Source organism: Dendrobates tinctorius, unplaced genomic scaffold (genome assembly GCF_039654945.1).
Source record: "Dendrobates tinctorius isolate UK_male_01 unplaced genomic scaffold, ASM3965494v1 ptg000204l, whole genome shotgun sequence".
NCBI classification, from domain to species: domain Eukaryota; kingdom Metazoa; phylum Chordata; class Amphibia; order Anura; family Dendrobatidae; genus Dendrobates; species Dendrobates tinctorius.
This window is the reverse complement of record NW_027361871.1, coordinates 1,474,600-1,492,834: the sequence shown is the minus strand read 5'-3', so window position 1 is coordinate 1,492,834 and position 18,235 is coordinate 1,474,600. Positions and strand designations below refer to the sequence as shown.

General features: G+C 41.8%; 1 protein-coding gene across 1 annotated transcript in view; it reads left to right on the top strand.

Annotated features, from left to right (window-relative positions):
- The first annotated feature begins 3,652 nt into the window (after positions 1-3,652).
- Positions 3,653-18,235, top strand: part of LOC141057370 (growth/differentiation factor 8-like) — a 250,037-nt gene continuing 235,454 nt past the window's right edge. The window contains exon 1 of the mRNA XM_073553962.1: positions 3,653-4,046. Within this exon, the coding sequence (XP_073410063.1) occupies positions 3,692-4,046 (355 nt within the window). The 5' untranslated portion in view covers positions 3,653-3,691. The remainder of the gene's footprint in view (positions 4,047-18,235) is intronic.

Here is an 18,235-nt window from a genome sequence, read left to right as displayed (position 1 = left end):
GCTCTGTATGTGATTATACTATAGGAGTGAGGGGTCTCTATAGATGATTATACTACAGATGGGAGGGGCTCTGTATGATTATACTAAGGAGTGAAGGGGCTCTATAGATGATTATACTACAGATGGGAGGGGCTCTGTATGATTATACTATAGGAGTGAGGGGGCTCTATAGGTGATTATACTACAGATGGGAGGGGCTCTGTATGATTATACTATAGGAGTGAGGGGGCTCTATATGTGATTATACTACAGATGGGAGGGGCTCTGTATGATTATACTATAGGAGTGAGGGGGCTCTATATGTGATTATACTACAGATGGGAGGGGCTCTGTATGATTATACTATAGGAGTGAGGGGGCTCTATAGGTGATTATACTACAGATGGGAGGGGCTCTGTATGTGATTATACTATAGGAGTGAGGGGTCTCTATAGATGATTATACTACAGATGGGAGGGGCTCTGTATGATTATACTAAGGAGTGAAGGGGCTCTATAGGTGATTATACTACAGATGCAAGGGGCTCTGTATGTGATAATACTATAGGAGTGAGGGGGCTCTATTTGTGATTATGCTACATAAGGGGGTTCTATATGTGATTATACAAGAGGAGGGGGCTCTAAATGTGATTATACTACAGGGGGAGGGTCTATGTATGTGATTATACTTTGGTCACTATATGTACTTATACTACAGGAGAGGAGCTGCTCTATATGTGATTATACTACAGGAGGAGAGGCTGTATATATGATTATACTACGGGGGTTCTATATATGATTACACCATTGGGACTCTATATGTACTTATAATACACTGTATGTGATTATACTATAGGAGTAAGGGGCTCTATATGTTATTATACTTTATGAGTGGGGGCTGTATATGTGATTATTACAACAGGAGGGGCTTTGAGTGCTACATGAGACCCAAGCGTAAGGCCCCCATACACATTAGACTAATGTTGGCTGAACCAGCCGATATCGACGTGTTTGGTCTGTGGTTTAATGTATCAACTCCTTAACAACCGCCAATATACCTTTTAACGGCAGCAGTTAAGTGTACTTATTCCTCAGTGCAGCTTTCTAACGGTGCTGAGAAATAAGGTTATAGCGCCCCCCAGCATTGGAACATGATTCAGGTCAGTTTTTACTGACTCCCATATTGCAAGCTCTGTTATTCATGGAAAAACGGTAACCGCAAAAGAAAAGTCAGATTTCCTATTTATTTCTCTCTCCTCTGCTAATATCTAGAATATCAGTGGAGAGAGAAATAGGGTCCCCCGAGCCACCCCGGTACCTGCTGTGTCCCCTGATCCCTCTGCTGTGCCCCCCAGGCCTCGTCGTCCTGTTCCAGGAAGAAAATGGCGGGCGCATGGCAGTGTGCCCGCCAAGATCTGCTGCTGGCACCTGGCAACAATAGGAGATTTCTCCTATTGGTTTATTTTGATCACTGTGATAGACCCTATCACAGTGATCAAAATAAAAAAATAGTAAGTCAAACCCCTTTATCACTCCCTTAGTTAGGTAAAAATAATAAAAATAATTATTTCCATTTCCCAATTAGGGATAGGGTTAGGGCCAGGGTTAGGGTTATGGTTGGGGTTATAGTTGGGGTTATAGCTATGGCTAGGTTGGGTCTAGGGTTAGGGTTAGAGTTGGGATTAGAGCTAGGGTCAGAATTGGGCCTTGGGATAGGTTTGATGCTAGGGTTAGGGCAAGGGTTGGGGTTAGGGTTAAGTTGGGGTTAGGGTTGTGGTGTTGGAGTTAGGGTTGTGGTGTTGGGATTAGGGTTGTGGTTAGGGTTATGGTTAGGTTTGGGATTAATGTTAGGGGTGTGTTGGGGTTGGGGTTAGGGCCAAAAAGTCAAACTGTGCTCCCTCCCTTCTGAGCCCTGCCATGTGCCCAAACAGTGGTTTTCCCCAAATATGGAGTTTCAGTATACTCAGGAGAAATTGCACAATATAATTTTATGGTCCATTTTCTCCTGATGGCCTTGTGAAAATAAAGTTTGGTTCAAAAGTAGTTTTTTGTGAAAAAGTAAAATATTCATTGTTTCCTTCCACCCTGTTTTGGTTCTCGTGAAGTACCTGAATGGTTAGTAAACTTATTTAATGTGGTTTTGCGCACCTTGAGGGGGTGAAGTTTTTAGAATGGTGTCATTTTGGGGTATTTTCTGTTATATTGATCCCCAAACTTACTTCAAATGTGAGGTGGTCTCGAAAAAAATGGTTTTGTAAATTTTGTTGGAAAAATTAGAAATCGCTGGTCAAATTTTAACCCTTATAACGTCCTAACAAAAAAAGATTATGTTTACAAAATTGTGTTGATGTAAAGTAGACATGGGGGAAATGTTATTTATCAAATATTTTGTGTGATATGACTCTGATTTAAGGGCAAAAGAATTAACTTTGAAAATTGCAAAACTTTCAAAATTTTTGCCAAATTTCTGTTTTTTTCCTAAATAAACTCAGGTCATATCAAATAAATTTTACCACTAACATGAAGTACAAAATGTCATGAAAAAACATTCTCAGAATAAATGGGATCCGTAGAAGCATTCCAGAACGATAACCTCATAATGTGACAGTGGTCAGAATTGTAAAAAATGGCTTGGTCAGTAAGTGCCAAATTGGCTCTGTCACGAAGGGGTTAAAGTATATAATGGTTGGGCTAGTTGTTGATTAGACATATGCAATTTTTGACTACCTAAAGCTTTTTTCTCTTGGAGATAAGACACTGCCGGATGTTTTAGTGAGTGACTTTCTCATAGAGAAGATTGGAGCTCTTGGCTGAATGTATGCTCCTGTGTATGGGAGAGTTGGCTGTGATGGTTGTGAGCTAAATGACTGGTTGACAGCCATCTGCTGTATATAGCCAGCATAAAGATCATAAAGATGGGCCACACCACTAATGGGCCAGTCTATTGTGCTTACGCCTCAGACTACAATTTGCCAGCCAATCCCTGCAAACGAAACAGTTTTTTTCTTTTATTAGAAGTGGCTGATACACTGTGAGTAATTAAGTGCAAAAATTGCCAATATTTCCGCACTTGTTGATGCACGCCACTATATTTTTCTCACAGAATATTAAAAAAATTTTAAAAAATGCATCTATTCACCAAAATGGCTATTGTGTTTAACCTCTTTGTGAGATTGGATCTGCAAATGATCATGTGCATGTGGCCCAAAGGTTATGATCGCAACCATTATAACTGAGCTTATGAAAAGAGAGATGCTAATAATATAATTCTACACTTACCAGAAATGTTATTGCTTTATACCACCTACTGCAGCCAGGAATATTTGCTAACTCACAACAATAAACAGCTCTTAAACCGTATCCCACTATTTGGTTCATTTGAAGCATGAAAGCTTCTATACGACTATTATATTCAGGTGTCAAAATCTGTGTCAATGGAAAAAAATAATTTGTGGCTTTCAAAAAGCTGCCATCATACTAACCCAACTTAATGTCTCTGCCAGCTGAATTAATTGTTTATGTGGCAAGCAATCATTGGTTGTGATGATGCAAGTGAAACTTAAGTTGCAGTATAAAAGTACAGGTTGTCTGAACGTGTTGTATTAGTATGACAGCTTCTTCAAATGGTCTTGACAGAAAAGTTTAGTTATTAGATATTTCAGTTATTACTTAAGGCAAAAAGATAAAATATTTCTGTTTGACTAAATGAGAAGATGACAAAGGTATGTGTCTATATTTACATGTGTGTTCTGGTAGTAGTTGCCTTTGTGGATTTCAGCAAGTGCAATGAAGCAGATGATAAGGATACTCAATGCACTGCATGTACCTGGAGGGAAAGCACCAAATTGTCAAGATTAGAAGCTATAAAACTTCAAATACTTAGTAAACTTCGACTTGAGCAGGCACCTAACATCAGCAAGAATGTGAAACACAGTTTGCCAAAAGCCCCACCTGTACAAGATATAATAGACCAGTATGATGTTCAAAGAGATTCTGGCAGCGATGGCTCACGAGAAGATGATGATTACCATGCCATTACTGAAACAGTCATCATTATGCCCACTGAACGTAAGTAACAAAAAAAGGGAAATATTTTCATTTCTAGTGTGTTCTAATTGTGCGTAATATGGTTAAGCTATATTAAGCTATATTAAACTGCATATAAAGAACCTTATCATGCTGGGAATTTGTATGGCATTTTGCTGCAGTTTTTATATTTAGACACTCTTTCATGAGTTCCAAACTGCAACAAATCACTTGTATTCATTTTTACCCATTATCCATGTCATAAAGGAAACTTCAATCTTTAAAGTTCACAACCCTTTTAAGTTAAAAAAAGAAATAATTTGTGTTCGTGATATATGAGTTCAAACTATTTATTTCATAGTTTCCTAATATTTCAAATGGATTTGTACTTTGTTCCTGAATTATGGAAATGTATCTGACATTTAATTAATTATTATATTTAATTGACTTGTATTGAATATGGAAAATAATATGAGTACATGCTCTGGGAAGATAATTACAAAGTTTCTGCAGAGAATGTAGCATGAACTCTAAAAGGAATGACTGTTAAGTCTACATAAAGAAAAATAATATTTATATGTGAATTGTGAACCTGTCAGGGGCCACCTGTCTAACCAGTCTCCTAGCTTATAGAGTATGAAGCGCTTCATAGTCAAACACACCTGGCTGAGATTATACAGCCAGTGCCTGATACATTCTGCCCATGGATTATTAATAATATTATGACATTAAAAAGGTGGCTAATGGCCCTAAATACTATTACATGCATATGTATAGAGCAGATGTCTAAAAGAGATTTATTACTGTAAGCGGAATACATTGGAGCTGAATAAACAATTTTGTTTTCTGGGTTTCATGGAATAATTTATAAATACTGTGATAATGTATCAAATATAATTATTATATTGAACTTCAAGAGGACAATTGTATCATGTTCTTCATAAAATGTATCTCAACAAAATTTAAGGGCTTACATAATAGAGAGCAAGGAAACATTTTAAATACCCCCTTATTAAAATGTTAATTGTACAATGATGATCTTGGCACTCCTATTACCTTCAAATCCTCATATGATCACATGATACTGTGTTAGCCAGTCAAAAAAAAGTTGTTTTTTATGTTAACAGTAAGAGAGCTAATAGTGTTTTAGAGATGGGACCTTTTAATGAATAAAAAAATATATCATGTTACAATATTGCTGGTGAGACTGCTTTTCGTGATTATTTATACACACTGGAGATGAGCAAATGTGCTGTATGAGTAGAAATGAACTCTACAATTTTATAAAAATACATATTTTCTAGAATACAGATTTTTTTGCAGTTTGCTTTGCCTGAATTCAGCAAAATGGCAGCCTGCATTATGCTGACTCTTAGAGGGCTAGCCAGATGATTTAAGAAAAGTAATAATACTCACTTCAACACTCACCTTACCCTCTGCCCTTGCAGAAATTTGCTCCAGCATATTATGTCCAGAAGGGTTAATCAGCCATATTAAGGGCTGGGTTTTTGAGGACATCTAAAAAGTGGGTGGGAGGCTGTCCACCATATCTACACCCCACAGTGGGGTCAAAAGGGTAAATACACAGCCCTCAGACTAAATCAGTGTTCGGTATACCTGGAAATGCAAACTTCAGAGCTGTGTATTGTAATAAGGAAAGCTGAACCGTTACATGTTTTTTTCCTGAGCAGACAGATCCCCGCAGCAACATGGATTGTGCTGCATGTTATGTCTTGTTTTTCCATAGACCAGAAAGGTTGTGTTTATTGTTGCTAACTCTGCACTGGTTTATGCATTTTCCTTAATAAACCAGTGAAACATTTAAAGAGACAGCATCCCTGTGTCTACCTCTGTGTGCAGCCTTGTGAGCAGATCTACCACAGGTAGTATAGAAGTGTGGTCAACTTCCCCAGGAAGCAAGTGTGATGGCTGTACACAAACCACGTGTCCTGTGTGAAAGGGTCATAAGCCAGGAAGCAACGTCAGACTGCATGGAGGAGCTGATCAAACACCTTGTCCTAGTTCAACAACAGGGACATCAATAGCTGCAGGAAGTACAACAGCAGCAGCTGGCACATTGGGACACAAATTGTTGATGCAGCAGCATCAACAGCAGCAGCAGCGACAGCAGCAGGAGGTGCTTATGAGGCAGCTGGAAATCCTCACAGAGGCCATTTATAAAAGGCCAAAAGTCCCCCACCCAAGTCTAGGTGATGACTCATACGTCCGAAAAGCGGTAAGACGAGCCATGCAAAAGATGAACCCAGGGGATGCTGAGGCATTTCTGACTGTATTTTAATGGGCAGCAGAGTGGTAGAAGCTGCCACCAGAGCATTGGGTGGAAGTGCAAGCTCTCTATCTAACTGACGAGCCCTTAAAAGCTTATTATGACCTGGCATTACAGGATGCACAGGAGTATGCCATATTAAAAACTGAGATTTTGGAACACTCAGGAGTGACTATGTAGGTCAAAGCACAAAGGGTCCTTGACTGGGTGGCGTATTGTGTTGACAAACCCCCTTGCTCCCAAACATTCAACTTATTGCGACTTGTACAGAAGTGGTTGCAGCTGGAGTCCTCCACTCCAGCCCAGATGGTCGAGCACATTGTTATGAACAGATTTATCCACACCCTTTCAAGGTTGGTGCAGACCCGGATTGCCCAGGGAAACCCCCAGAATGTGTATGACCTGGTTGGCCTAGTGGAAAGGTACCAGGTGGTCAAGAAGTCCTTAAGGAAAATGGGAGGTGCTGCACCCCCATACTGGGGTACCCATAAGGAGCTGTACTCTCAAAAGAAAGGTACAATAGCCACAACTGGAGCGAGTCCATAGTCTCAATGGGCTTCCAAAGGCTGCTAGTAAGGACTTGATCTGTTGGAGGTGTCACAATCCTGGGCACAAAGCTGACCATTTTCCTATGTCTACCACACAGATTGACTGCAGCATAGGGAGGCGCTGTTCATATCATGCCAATCCAGCTAGCAGTGTGGACTATCAGCCAGGTGATGGGTCCCAGGCATGTCCTGTGACAATAAATGGGATACTGGTGTCTGGAATCTTGGACTCAGGGAGTGTGATAACTCTGGTAAGCACCACACTCCTCCACCAGTTGATCCCCAGAAAGTTTGAGGGCATCCACTGTATTTATGAAGATGCCAAGGACTACCTCATCACCAGAGTGATTGGAAAAATAAACAGTACCACTTAGCCCCAGAAGGTCAGAGTAGTTAAAGAATTGCTACACCAGTGTTAATGAGGCAGAGGCAGACTTTTAGCTTGCTCTGGGACTCATGGTGAAAGGGTGCCCACTTACCCAAACAGGAGCTAGTTCAGCTATGAAGAATCCCCATTGCAGTCGGAGGTAGATGAGTTCCCTCGTGTGTCCTTGCTGGCGATGAGGACAAGACGGTGACCCATAAGGACGAGATTCCTAAGTTGGGGGTTTCTGGAGGAAATTTTGGTCTGTTAAAATGAAGGAACTTAGGTTAAAAGAGGCATGGGACAATGTTACCGTGTTTAATAGGGTTGCCACAGAGCTGAGGGCTGACACCAGGTTTCCTTATTTTGCAGTCAATGAGCATTTATTATACCAGGTCATTAAACTGAAAGGGCAAACATTAGAGCAGCTATTAGTACCGGGAGCCTATAGGCATAGGGATCTAGACCTAGCCCATTCTCATGTCTTGGGTGGGCATCTAAGCATAGACAAAAACCAAGAGTGGGTCCATCAAAGGTTCTATTGGCCTGTGTGTCACAGAGAAATTATTAATTTCTGCTGATCCTGCCCTACCTGTAAATAACTGCTCCCGTCTCCCACTTCTGCAGTTCCCTAGTCCCACTATCCATTTTAGAGGTACCATTTGACTGGATTACCATGGAAGTTGTTGGGCCCCTCGTTAAATCCCCCAGAGGGCACCAATACATCTTGGTGGTCATGTACTATGCCACACAGTACCAAAAGGAGGTACCACTGAGAAACTCCTCCACCAGGTGTATAGCCAGAGAGCTAGTCCATATTTTCTAATGGACGGGTCTGCCAAGGGAGATCCTGACAGACCAAGGAAAGGAATGGCATTCATGCCCAAAGAGTTAAGAGAGTTATGCAAGGCTTTCCAGATTACACATCTCAGGACATCAGTGTACCATCCACAGATAGACAACCTGGTGGAGAGGTTCAACAAGACCCTAAAGTCCATGCTTATGAAGATTATGGAGATGGATGGCAAAGCCTGGGATTGCCTACTCCCATACCTGTTATTATCTATTAGGGAAGCTCCACAAGCCTCTATGGGGTTCTAACCATTCAAACTGCTATATGGACAGCAACCTCGGGAACTTCTGGACATTGCAAAGGAGACCTGGGAAGCAGAGGTTACACTCCACCAGAGCATCATCAAACATATGGGCCAGATGCAGGACAGGATCACAAAGGTGATGCCGATTGTGGGCGAGAGCCTCCGTTAAGCAAAAGAGGCCCAGGCAAGGATCAATGACAGGTCAGCAAAGCAGACAGTTTAGCCCTGGAGAATGGGCATTGGTGTTGATCCCCACGGTTGAAAGTACATTTCTGGCACAGTGGCAAGAGCTACCAGCCAAGAAAAAGAAAGCCACATAAACCTGCTTAAACCATGCTGAGACATTGAACTGGTGGAAGCCACATGCCTTGTAGCCCAGTCTTGAAGCCAAAATCGAGGATGTCACAAAGTTAGAGACACTGTCACCAGCCAAGAAACATCAGTGTCAAGAACTGCTTGAGCGGAACTGAGACTTTTTTTGGAATTGCCAAGACATAAGCAGGTTGTTAAGCATGAGATGTTGAAGGAACTGCATGTGTAGGTGAACCAAAAATCCTATCGAATCCCAGATGCCCACCATGAGGTGATTTCGAAGGAGGCGAGGAGAATGTTGAGCCTGGACATCATCGAGGAGTCAAAGAGCAGCTTGTCCAGCACCATTGTCCTTGTGCCACAGCTGGATGGAGAGTGACATTTCTGAAACAACTAGAGGAAGCTAAATAAGTTGTCCAAATTCAACACATATCTGATACCCTGGATCGATGAACTCATTGAGAGGCTAGGGTCATCCAGATATATCACCACTCTAGACCTAACGAAAGGGTACTGGCAAATTTTCCTGTCTCAAAGTGCCAAGAAGAAGACAACCTTCTCTACACCAGTCTGGTAATTCAAGTATACCAGGATGCTGTTTGGTCTGCAGAGAGCCCTAGCTACATTCCAGATGACCATGGATTGGATCCTAACTTCTCACAAAAAGTACGCCGCAGCTTAGCTGGACGACATTGTAATCTTCATCCCAGATTTGGGAAGTCATCTACAGAAGTTCCACGCGGTACTGGATGTGCTGAGGAAGGCAGGGTTTACCATAAACCCAAAGAAGTATGCCATGGGAAAAGTGGCAAAATACATGGGCTACATCATTGGAAGGGGTGAAATAAAGCCACAAGTAAATAAGGTGGAGGCAATCCAAAATTGGCCACAACCGGACACAAAAAACAGGTTTGGACATTTCTGGGAACAGGGGGATACTGTCAGTGATTTATCCCGAATTTCACTATGATAGCCTTCCCTGACTGACCTTCTTAAGGGGATGAAGACGTCAATGGCCAAATGGTCTTCTGTACCAGAGTTGGAGTGCCAAGAGTTGAAGTTCGCCCTGTGTAAGCAGTCGGTCTTGATCGCACCTGACTTCAGTAAGGAGTTTGTGGTCCAGATTGATGCCTCACAGGTCGTGAGGTTGGGTAGGGAGCTGTGTTTTCCCAAGAAGTAAATGGGGAGGAACAAGCCATCTTTTATCTAATCAAAGAACTCTTTACCTGTGAGAATAACTTTGTCATTGTGGAAAAAGTGTGATTGGCCATCAAATGAGCAATTGACACTCTGAGGTACTACTTGTTAGGCCAGAAGTTCAGGCTAGTGTTAGATCATGCACTCCTGAGATGGATGAAAGAAAGTAAGGGGAAGAATGCCCGGGTGACTAGGTGGTTTGTAGAACTCCAGGATGTTATGTGGAGTACAGGCCAGGGAAGCTGCATGGTAATTCAGATCCCCTGTCTAAACTTCCCTGTTTGGTGACTGAAGGTGCCAAAACCCCCGGCTTTGGATAGAGGAGAGGGGGGATATGTGACAAAGTCACTGACATAGTACTGGAGGAAAGATATGTTTCACTGAGGCTACTAGCTACATTGATTTGAAACCTGCAAGTTTGCTTCAGAATCTTGTGTGCTGAGTGTGGTTAGTCAACCTTGTTAAGGGCTGGGTTTTTGTGGACAGCTGAAGAGTTGGTGGGAGCCTGCTCACCATATTGCAACCACAGGGTGAGGTCTAGAGGGTAAATACACAGTCGGACTAATTTGGCATTCGGTATGCCTGGAGATGCAAACTCCAGAGCTGTGAGTCCTACCAAGGAAAGCTGTATCATTATATGTTTGCTATCCTGAGCTTGCGGATCCCTGCAGCAACACTGACTGTGCTATATGCTATGTTTTGTTTTTACTTAACCCCTTAATGTCTATGGACGTGCAGAGTCCGTCAAGGCAGGAGGTGACTTCCCACACCATGACAGACGCTGCACGTCCTGCCTTTGAACTGTCACTGCGTGTAAACACGCAGTTTCAGTTCAGTGCCGACAGCTGTCTATGACAGCTGAGAGGCACAGCAAGGGGGGCAGGGACCCTTGCACTCAGTCCCTGCACCTACAGCGCTGTGATTGTCAATCTGACAGACCAAACACAGCAGTGATGAGCAGGAGAAGCTGAAATTTGAGCTTCTCCTTGCCCGATCAGTGAAGGAGCTCAGTGCTGCAGTGGCTGAGCGTCCTGCACTGACAGATAGGAGCTGAGCCCCCACTGCCCCTGGCTGTTAACCCCCTCACTGCTGCAATCGCAGCATTCAGAGGGGAGGCAGAGGGTAGGGGGCTCCCTCTGCCTCAGGTCGGTCCCCGACCTGTGCCATCGTGACCCAGAGGTGTCATGACAACCTCCGGGTCATTTACCTATGGAAAGCTGGTGAGAACATGATCATAGCATGGTGACACCAGCTTTCAGCATTGGTATAATGCATTACAATGATGGAGCATTGCAATGTATTATACCTAATGTGAAAGTGAAAGTCAAAGTCCCATGAAGGGACAAGGTAAAAAAAAAAAAACATTTTTTAAAAAAATATGTAAAAAAAAAGTATTAAAAAATAATAAAAAATAATAAAACAATTCCCTAAAAAAATCCCCTCAAAATTACACATTTTTATGTAAAAAAAATTAAAATAAACAAAAAAATACACATGTTTGGTATCGCCACATCCATAAAAATCCCATCAATAAAAATGTCACCCTAGTTAACCATAGAATCATAGAATCATAGAATCATAGAATCGTAGAGTTGGAAGGGACCTCCTGGGCCATCTGGTCCAACCCCCTGCTCAAAGCAGGATTCGCTAAATCATCCCAGTCAGATGTCTGTCCAGCCTCTGTTTGAAGACTTCCAGTGAACCCCTTCAGTGAACGCCGTAAATAAACACACAAAAAAGTAGCAAATTATTCTTTTTCTAAGCAGTATCATCAAAAAAAGCATTCCTAAATTGCTGGTTTTTGTTCATTCAAAAAATGAACAGAAAAATCAGTATAGAAAGCGATCAAAAAACGTTATGTGCCCGAAAATGGTACCAATAAAGCCGTCAGCTCAATTATAGCTCATTAAAAATCATTTTTGTGGAAAAAAATATGATTTTTTATTTTCACACCCGGGCGTTATAAACTTCTGTGAAGCACTTGGGGGTTCAAAGTGCTCACCACACATCTAGTTAAGCTCCATGGGGGGTCTGGTTACCAAAATGTGGTCACTTGTGGGGGTTTCTACTGTTTTGGCACATCAGGGGCTCTGCAAACGCAACATGACGCCCGCAGAACATTCCATCAAAGTCTGCATTCCAAAACGGTGCTCCTGCCATTCCAAGCTCTGCCATGCGCCCAAACAGTGGATCCACCCCACATATGGGGTATCAGCGTACTCAGGACAAATTGCACCACAACTGTTGGGGTCCTATTTCTCCTGTTACCCTTGTGAAAATAAAAATTTTGAGGAAAAAAGATCATTTTTTCTGGAAAAAAATGATTTTTTTATTTTCACGGCTCTACGTTATAAACTTCTGTAATGCACTTGGGGGTTCAAAGTGCTCACCACACATCTAGATAAGCTCCTTGGGGGTCTAGTTTCCAAAATGGGGTCACTTGTGGGGGGTTTCCACTGTTTAGGCACACAGGGGCTCTCCAAATGTGACATGGCGTCCGATCTCAATTCCAGCCAAAAAGTCAAATGGCGCTCGTTCCCTTCCGAGCTCTGCCATGCACCCAAATAGTAATTTACCCCCACATATGGGGTATCAGAGTACTCAGGACAAATTGCACAATAACTTTAGGGGTCCTGTTACCCTTGGGAAAATAAAAATTGGGGGTGAAAAGATCATTTTTGTGGAAAAAATATGATTTTTTAATTTTACAGCTCTACGTTATAACCTTCTGTGAAGCCCTTGGGGGTTCAAAGTGCTCAACACACATTTAGATAAGTTCCGTGGGGGGTCTAGTTTCCAAAATGGGGTCACTTATGGGGAGTTTCCACTGTTTAGGTACATCAGGGGCTCTCCATACACGACATGGCGTCCGCTGTCGATTCCAGACAATTTGACATTCAAAATCTCAAATGATGCTCCTTCCCTTCTGAGCACTGCCGTGCCCCTAAAGATTGGTCTTCCTCCACACATGGGGTATCGGTGTACTCAGGAGAAATTGCACAACAAATATTGTGGTTCATTTTCTCCTGAATCCCTTGCCAAAATAAAAAAAATTGTGTCCAAACAAAAATTTTGGGGAAAAAAAGTTAAATGTTCATTTTTTTCTTCCACATTGCTTCAATTCTTGTGAAGTACCTAAATGGTTAATAAACTTCTTGTATGTGGTTTTGAACACCTTGAGGGGTGCAGTTTTTAGAATGGTGTCACTTTTGAGTATGTTCTGTTATATTGACCCCCCAACCTCACTTCAAATATGAGGTGGTCCCTAAAAAAATGGTTTTGTAAACTTTGTTGGAAAAATATGAAATTGCTGGTCAACTTCTAACCCTTATGACTTCCTAAGAAAAAAAAAATTGGATCCAAAATTGTGCTGATGTAAAGTAGACATGTGGGAAATGTTATTTGTTAACTATTTTTGTGACATACCTCTCTGATTTAAGGGCATAAAAATTAAAAGTTTGAAAATTGCAAAATTGTAAAATTTTTTGCCATGCTTCCATTTTTTTCATAAATAAGCGCAAGTCAAATCGAAGAAATCTTACCACTAACACGAAGTACAATATATCAGGAAAAAACAATGTCAGAATCAGCAGGATCCGTTGAAGCGTTCCAGAGTTATAGCCACATAAAGTGACAGTGGTCCGATTTCAAAATTAAGGCATGGTCTTTAACCTACAAAATGGCTTGGTTGTTAAGGGGTTAAGCCAGAAAGGCTGTGTTTAATTTTCTAACTGTCCACTGGTTTATTCATCATCCTTAACAAACCAGCGAGAGATTTAAATAGACTGCATTACTGTGTTTACCTCTGTGTGCAGCTGAGTGAGTCGATCTACCAATCTACCACTAATATATATATATATATATATATATATATATATATATATATATGTGTGTGTGTGTAAGCTCATATATATACATATACACACAGTATATTATCTATAATTTTTTTACATCCTATATTTATCATGTTCCAAGGTATGGGGAGCCCCAGGAGCATAATAAAGAACATTAAAATCACAGAGAATAACTTCACTGCAAATCAAATTTACCTGTAAAATCCATACAATGTTGCAAATGCAAATCTCGTCAGATTTGATCATCCCTAACACACATTGTATATAGATACAGCCACAAGAGAACAGACCTGTTGTATAATAAATCAAAATTTGCAACACACATTTGCAGACTGCCAATCACTACTTTCCACGAGTGGGTGCTAAGAGAACTACTGTCACATCCAAATCTGGTGCTCAGAATGCCACTTGAGCCAACAGACTAGGTCTGTTCACATTTCTTGAGTCAAGAAGCATGTTGTGCGGGGTTCATTGGAATCTTAGTGAGAACAGATAGCCAATCAACCTACTGCTAATCAACAGCTAAGGAGAGTGGAGCGGGATAGCCATTCTGCCAGCTGGCTCACTGCAGTACCCTTATAGAAGTAAGGTGTTAATACAAGTGGGGACTTTACCAACTAAGTGCACATACTGGAGAGCTCTGTGTGGAAGGAACGGTGGCAGGTGTCTAGGAGGGGGGAGTGACTGAAAGAAGGAGCTAAATAAATCATACCACTGAAGCTAATGCCAATAATGAAGCCAGTATCTGAATAAGACTCCTAATGCCCTTCCACAAAGAGGAAAGACAGTCCTGACTTACTTTGATTTAATTTAGAGATCTTCGTGTTGTATCTAAAACTTACAGGGCCCTCCTGCTTCATCTTTGGGCAATGTCCAAGCACTCCTACTGCTGTGGTCTTCTTATCTTCTCACATGCTGCATGTGGGTCACCTTGCTGTGTTGGGGATTAGAATAAGATGGATGTGGCATTGAGACTGTAACAGAGTCTACTCTCTTTAGACATGTGGTGGGACATACACAATATCGGATAGGCAGTGCCAGCAATTCAGGATGGCCACACAGAGAAGGAATTATGTCCTTGGGTTCATCTGCTGCCATCTCTACCCACATAGGAGAAAGCATTGACTTCCTATGATCCTGAATAAATACTTGGCAGCATTCACTCCTCTCTCACATTCACTTCTTAGCCAGATTCTTCCTTGCCCCACTTGTCTTCTGGCCACTACTTTAATTTGAGACAAGCAGGTACTGTCAGGATCCTGTCAGCACCAGCACCAGCACTGTAGGGGGGCCTGGGGTCAGGTACAGCCGGAAAGTAAAGATACACAGGACCTGTGGACGCTGAAATTTAGCAAGCAGTCACAGGACCTACGGTCATGTGACTGCAAAGGGGCAGGGCTTAGCGTCCTGCTTTCAGAGATGGCAGGACACTATACAGAAATACTCAGAGTCAGGCAAAACGGAGGTCATACACAGAGATATCAGTAAAGTACCAGGGATGAGACAGAACAGATAGTCAGGGCCAAGCAGAAGTCAAAATCAAACAGACATAGAATGTACCAAGCAGAATCCAAAGCAATATCCAGAGAACAGACAGAGTCGTAAACAGAGAATCAAGCAACCAGAACACCGCACAAACACACTCAGGGGTCACCACACAATGTCAAGGGCGAAAGTATAACTGACAGGGGATGGGAGCTTCCTGAGGCTATAAGAAGCTTTCCCAGAACCAATGAGAGGCCACCATAATAGGTCCCAGGTGTGCAGGTAAGAGTCTGCACTGAGATCAAAACATTAACCTCAGAAGTGCCGGTCACCCAGCACTGGTATCATGACAGTACCCCCCTCTCAACGGGGTGCCTCTGGACCCCCAGGCTTGCCTGGGTATCTAGCATGGAAAGCCCGAACCAGGCGATCTGCATGCATCAACAGGGCCGGCACCCATGACCTGTCCTCCGGCCCATACCCCTTCCAATGAACTAGGTACTGTACTGACCGCCGTACCAACCTAGAATCTACCATGTGACCAATCTCATATTCCACATGTCCCTCAACCGAAACCAGAGGAGCAGTGGACTCGGATTCTCCCCGGACTGCTTCAAAAGGCTTCAGTAGAGATCTATGGAAGACGTTAGGGATCTTGAAAGATGGTGGAAGGCACAGCCTGTATGCTACTGGGTTGATTTTTTCCACAATCTTGTACTGGCCAATGAATTTGGGGCCAAACTTGGCTGATGGAATCTTTAACTTAATGTTTTGCGTGGAGAGCCAAACTTTCTCTCCAACCTGAAACATGGGACCAGGTGTTCATTTCCTTATACCTGCCTTGAGACCTAGATATACGCCGCTGGACTTCTGCCCATGTATCTTTTAACCGCTGAACAGAGTCCTCAGCCCTGGGACACCCCGAATCCAGACGAGAAAACTCACCAAAGCTGAAGGTAATGCGGACAGGGGAACAAAATGAGCCTGCTTTGAAAATCTGTCCACTACTACCCATACCACCGTATTACCCCTGGAAGAGGGAAGATTGGTAATAAAATCCATGGACAGGCGGGTCCATGGTCTTTCGAGAACTTCCAAGGGCATCAGCTCCCCCGCTGGCCGGCTATGGGAGCTTTTAGAATGAGCGCAGACCCCACAGCCAGAAATGAATTTCTTTATATCAGAACCAAGGGTAGGCCAACAGAAGATCCTAGCCACCGCCAGTCGCGTGGCTGATATACCAGGGTGAGCACACAACTTGGATTCGTGGAATCTGTGCTTTGATAATCAACTAGTCAGCCTTGCCATGTTGTCTAACAGTACTGCACAGCCACATATGGGGTATTGCAAAAATTGTGAGACAACTTAAGGGGTAGCCTTTCTATTTTCCACATTTTCTCAAGTAAAAATATATAATCTGGGGCTAAAACAACAGTTATTGGTAAAAATGTAATTATTTTTTCTTCACCACTCAACAGTATAACATTATATGAAACAAATGTGGTGCACCACTAGATGAATTAATTTAGGGGAGTGAGTTGTAAAATGGGGTCACTTATGGGAGGGTTATGCTTTTCTGGCACCTCAGGGGTTCTTCCAATGTGACTTGTCACCCACAATCTATTTCAGCAAAATCTGCCTTCCAATATGATACTCCTTCCTTTCTGAGCTTTGCACTGTCGTTGAAATGTAGTTTCTGACCACATGTGGGGTATTGGAGCACTCGAGATTGCACAATTGATTGTGTGGTTCATTTTCTCCTTTTATTCTTGTGAAAATGAAAAAGTTTAGACTAAATAAAATTTTTCATGGAAAAAAGTGTTTGGCACACCAGCAGATGAATTCTTCAAGGGGTGTAGTTTCCAAGATGTTTAGGGAAATCAGGGACTCTGCAAACTCGACATGGCATCTGCTATCGATTCCAGCTGATTTTGTGTTCCAAAAGTCAAATGGTGCTCCTTCCCTTTCCAAGCCTTGCCGTGTGCACAAACAGTAGTTTTCCAACACATATTAGGTATAATCATACTCAAGATAAATTGAACAACAAATTTTGGGGTCCATTATGTCATGTTACCCTCTGAAAATAAAAAAATGGGGCTAAAACAACATTTTTGTGGGAAAAATTAGATTTTTTTATATTCATGGCTCAATGTTATAAAACTTGGTGGTTCAGGGTGCTCATGAGACATCTAAAAAAATTCCTTGAAGGGTCTAGTTTCCAAAATGGGGTCACTTATGGGGATATTCCATGTTTTAGGTACATCGGGGGCTCTCCAAATGCAACATGGTGTCCTCTTTTCGATTCGTGCCCCAAACAGTAGTTTTCCACAACATATGGGGTATCTGCATACTCAGAAGAAATTGTGCAACAAATATTATGGCCCATTTTCTTCTGTCACTCTTCTGAAAATGCAAAATGTGGGGCTAAAGTAACATTTTTGTGGGAAAAAGTAAAATTTTCATTTTATCGCGCCACAATTTTTCCTATGAAGCAACTGAAGGGTTAATAAATTTATTGAATGTAGTTTTGAGCAGTTTGACGGGTTTTGTTTTACTAATGGTGTCACTTCTGGGTATTTTATGTAACATGTGGTCCCTAAAAAAATGGTTTTGTAAATTTTGCTGAAAAAATTAGAAATGGCTGATAAACTATTAACTCTTCCAACTCATTAATAAAAAAAATGTTTAACAAATGATGATGATGTAAACTTGACAATGTGGTAAATGTTATTTATCAACTATTTTGTGTGACATAACTCTTCTCAGGTTTAAGGACACAAAAAATAAAAAGTATGAAAATTGAATTGTTTTCATGATTTTGGCTAAACTTCCAAAAATTTTACAAATATATGCAACAATTATCGTCCTAAATTTACCAATATCATGAAGTTCAAAATGTCATTAAAAAACATTCTCAGAATCACTATGATTTGTTGAAGCATTCCAGAGTTATTACCTCCTAGAGTGACTCAGGTCAGCATTGAAAAAATTGGCCTGGTCACGAAGGTGAAAACAAACTCTGGCGAGAAAGGGTTAATACCTTTATTGCGTCTGCCAATCTTGACAGCAGCATTTAATGGTTTGAGT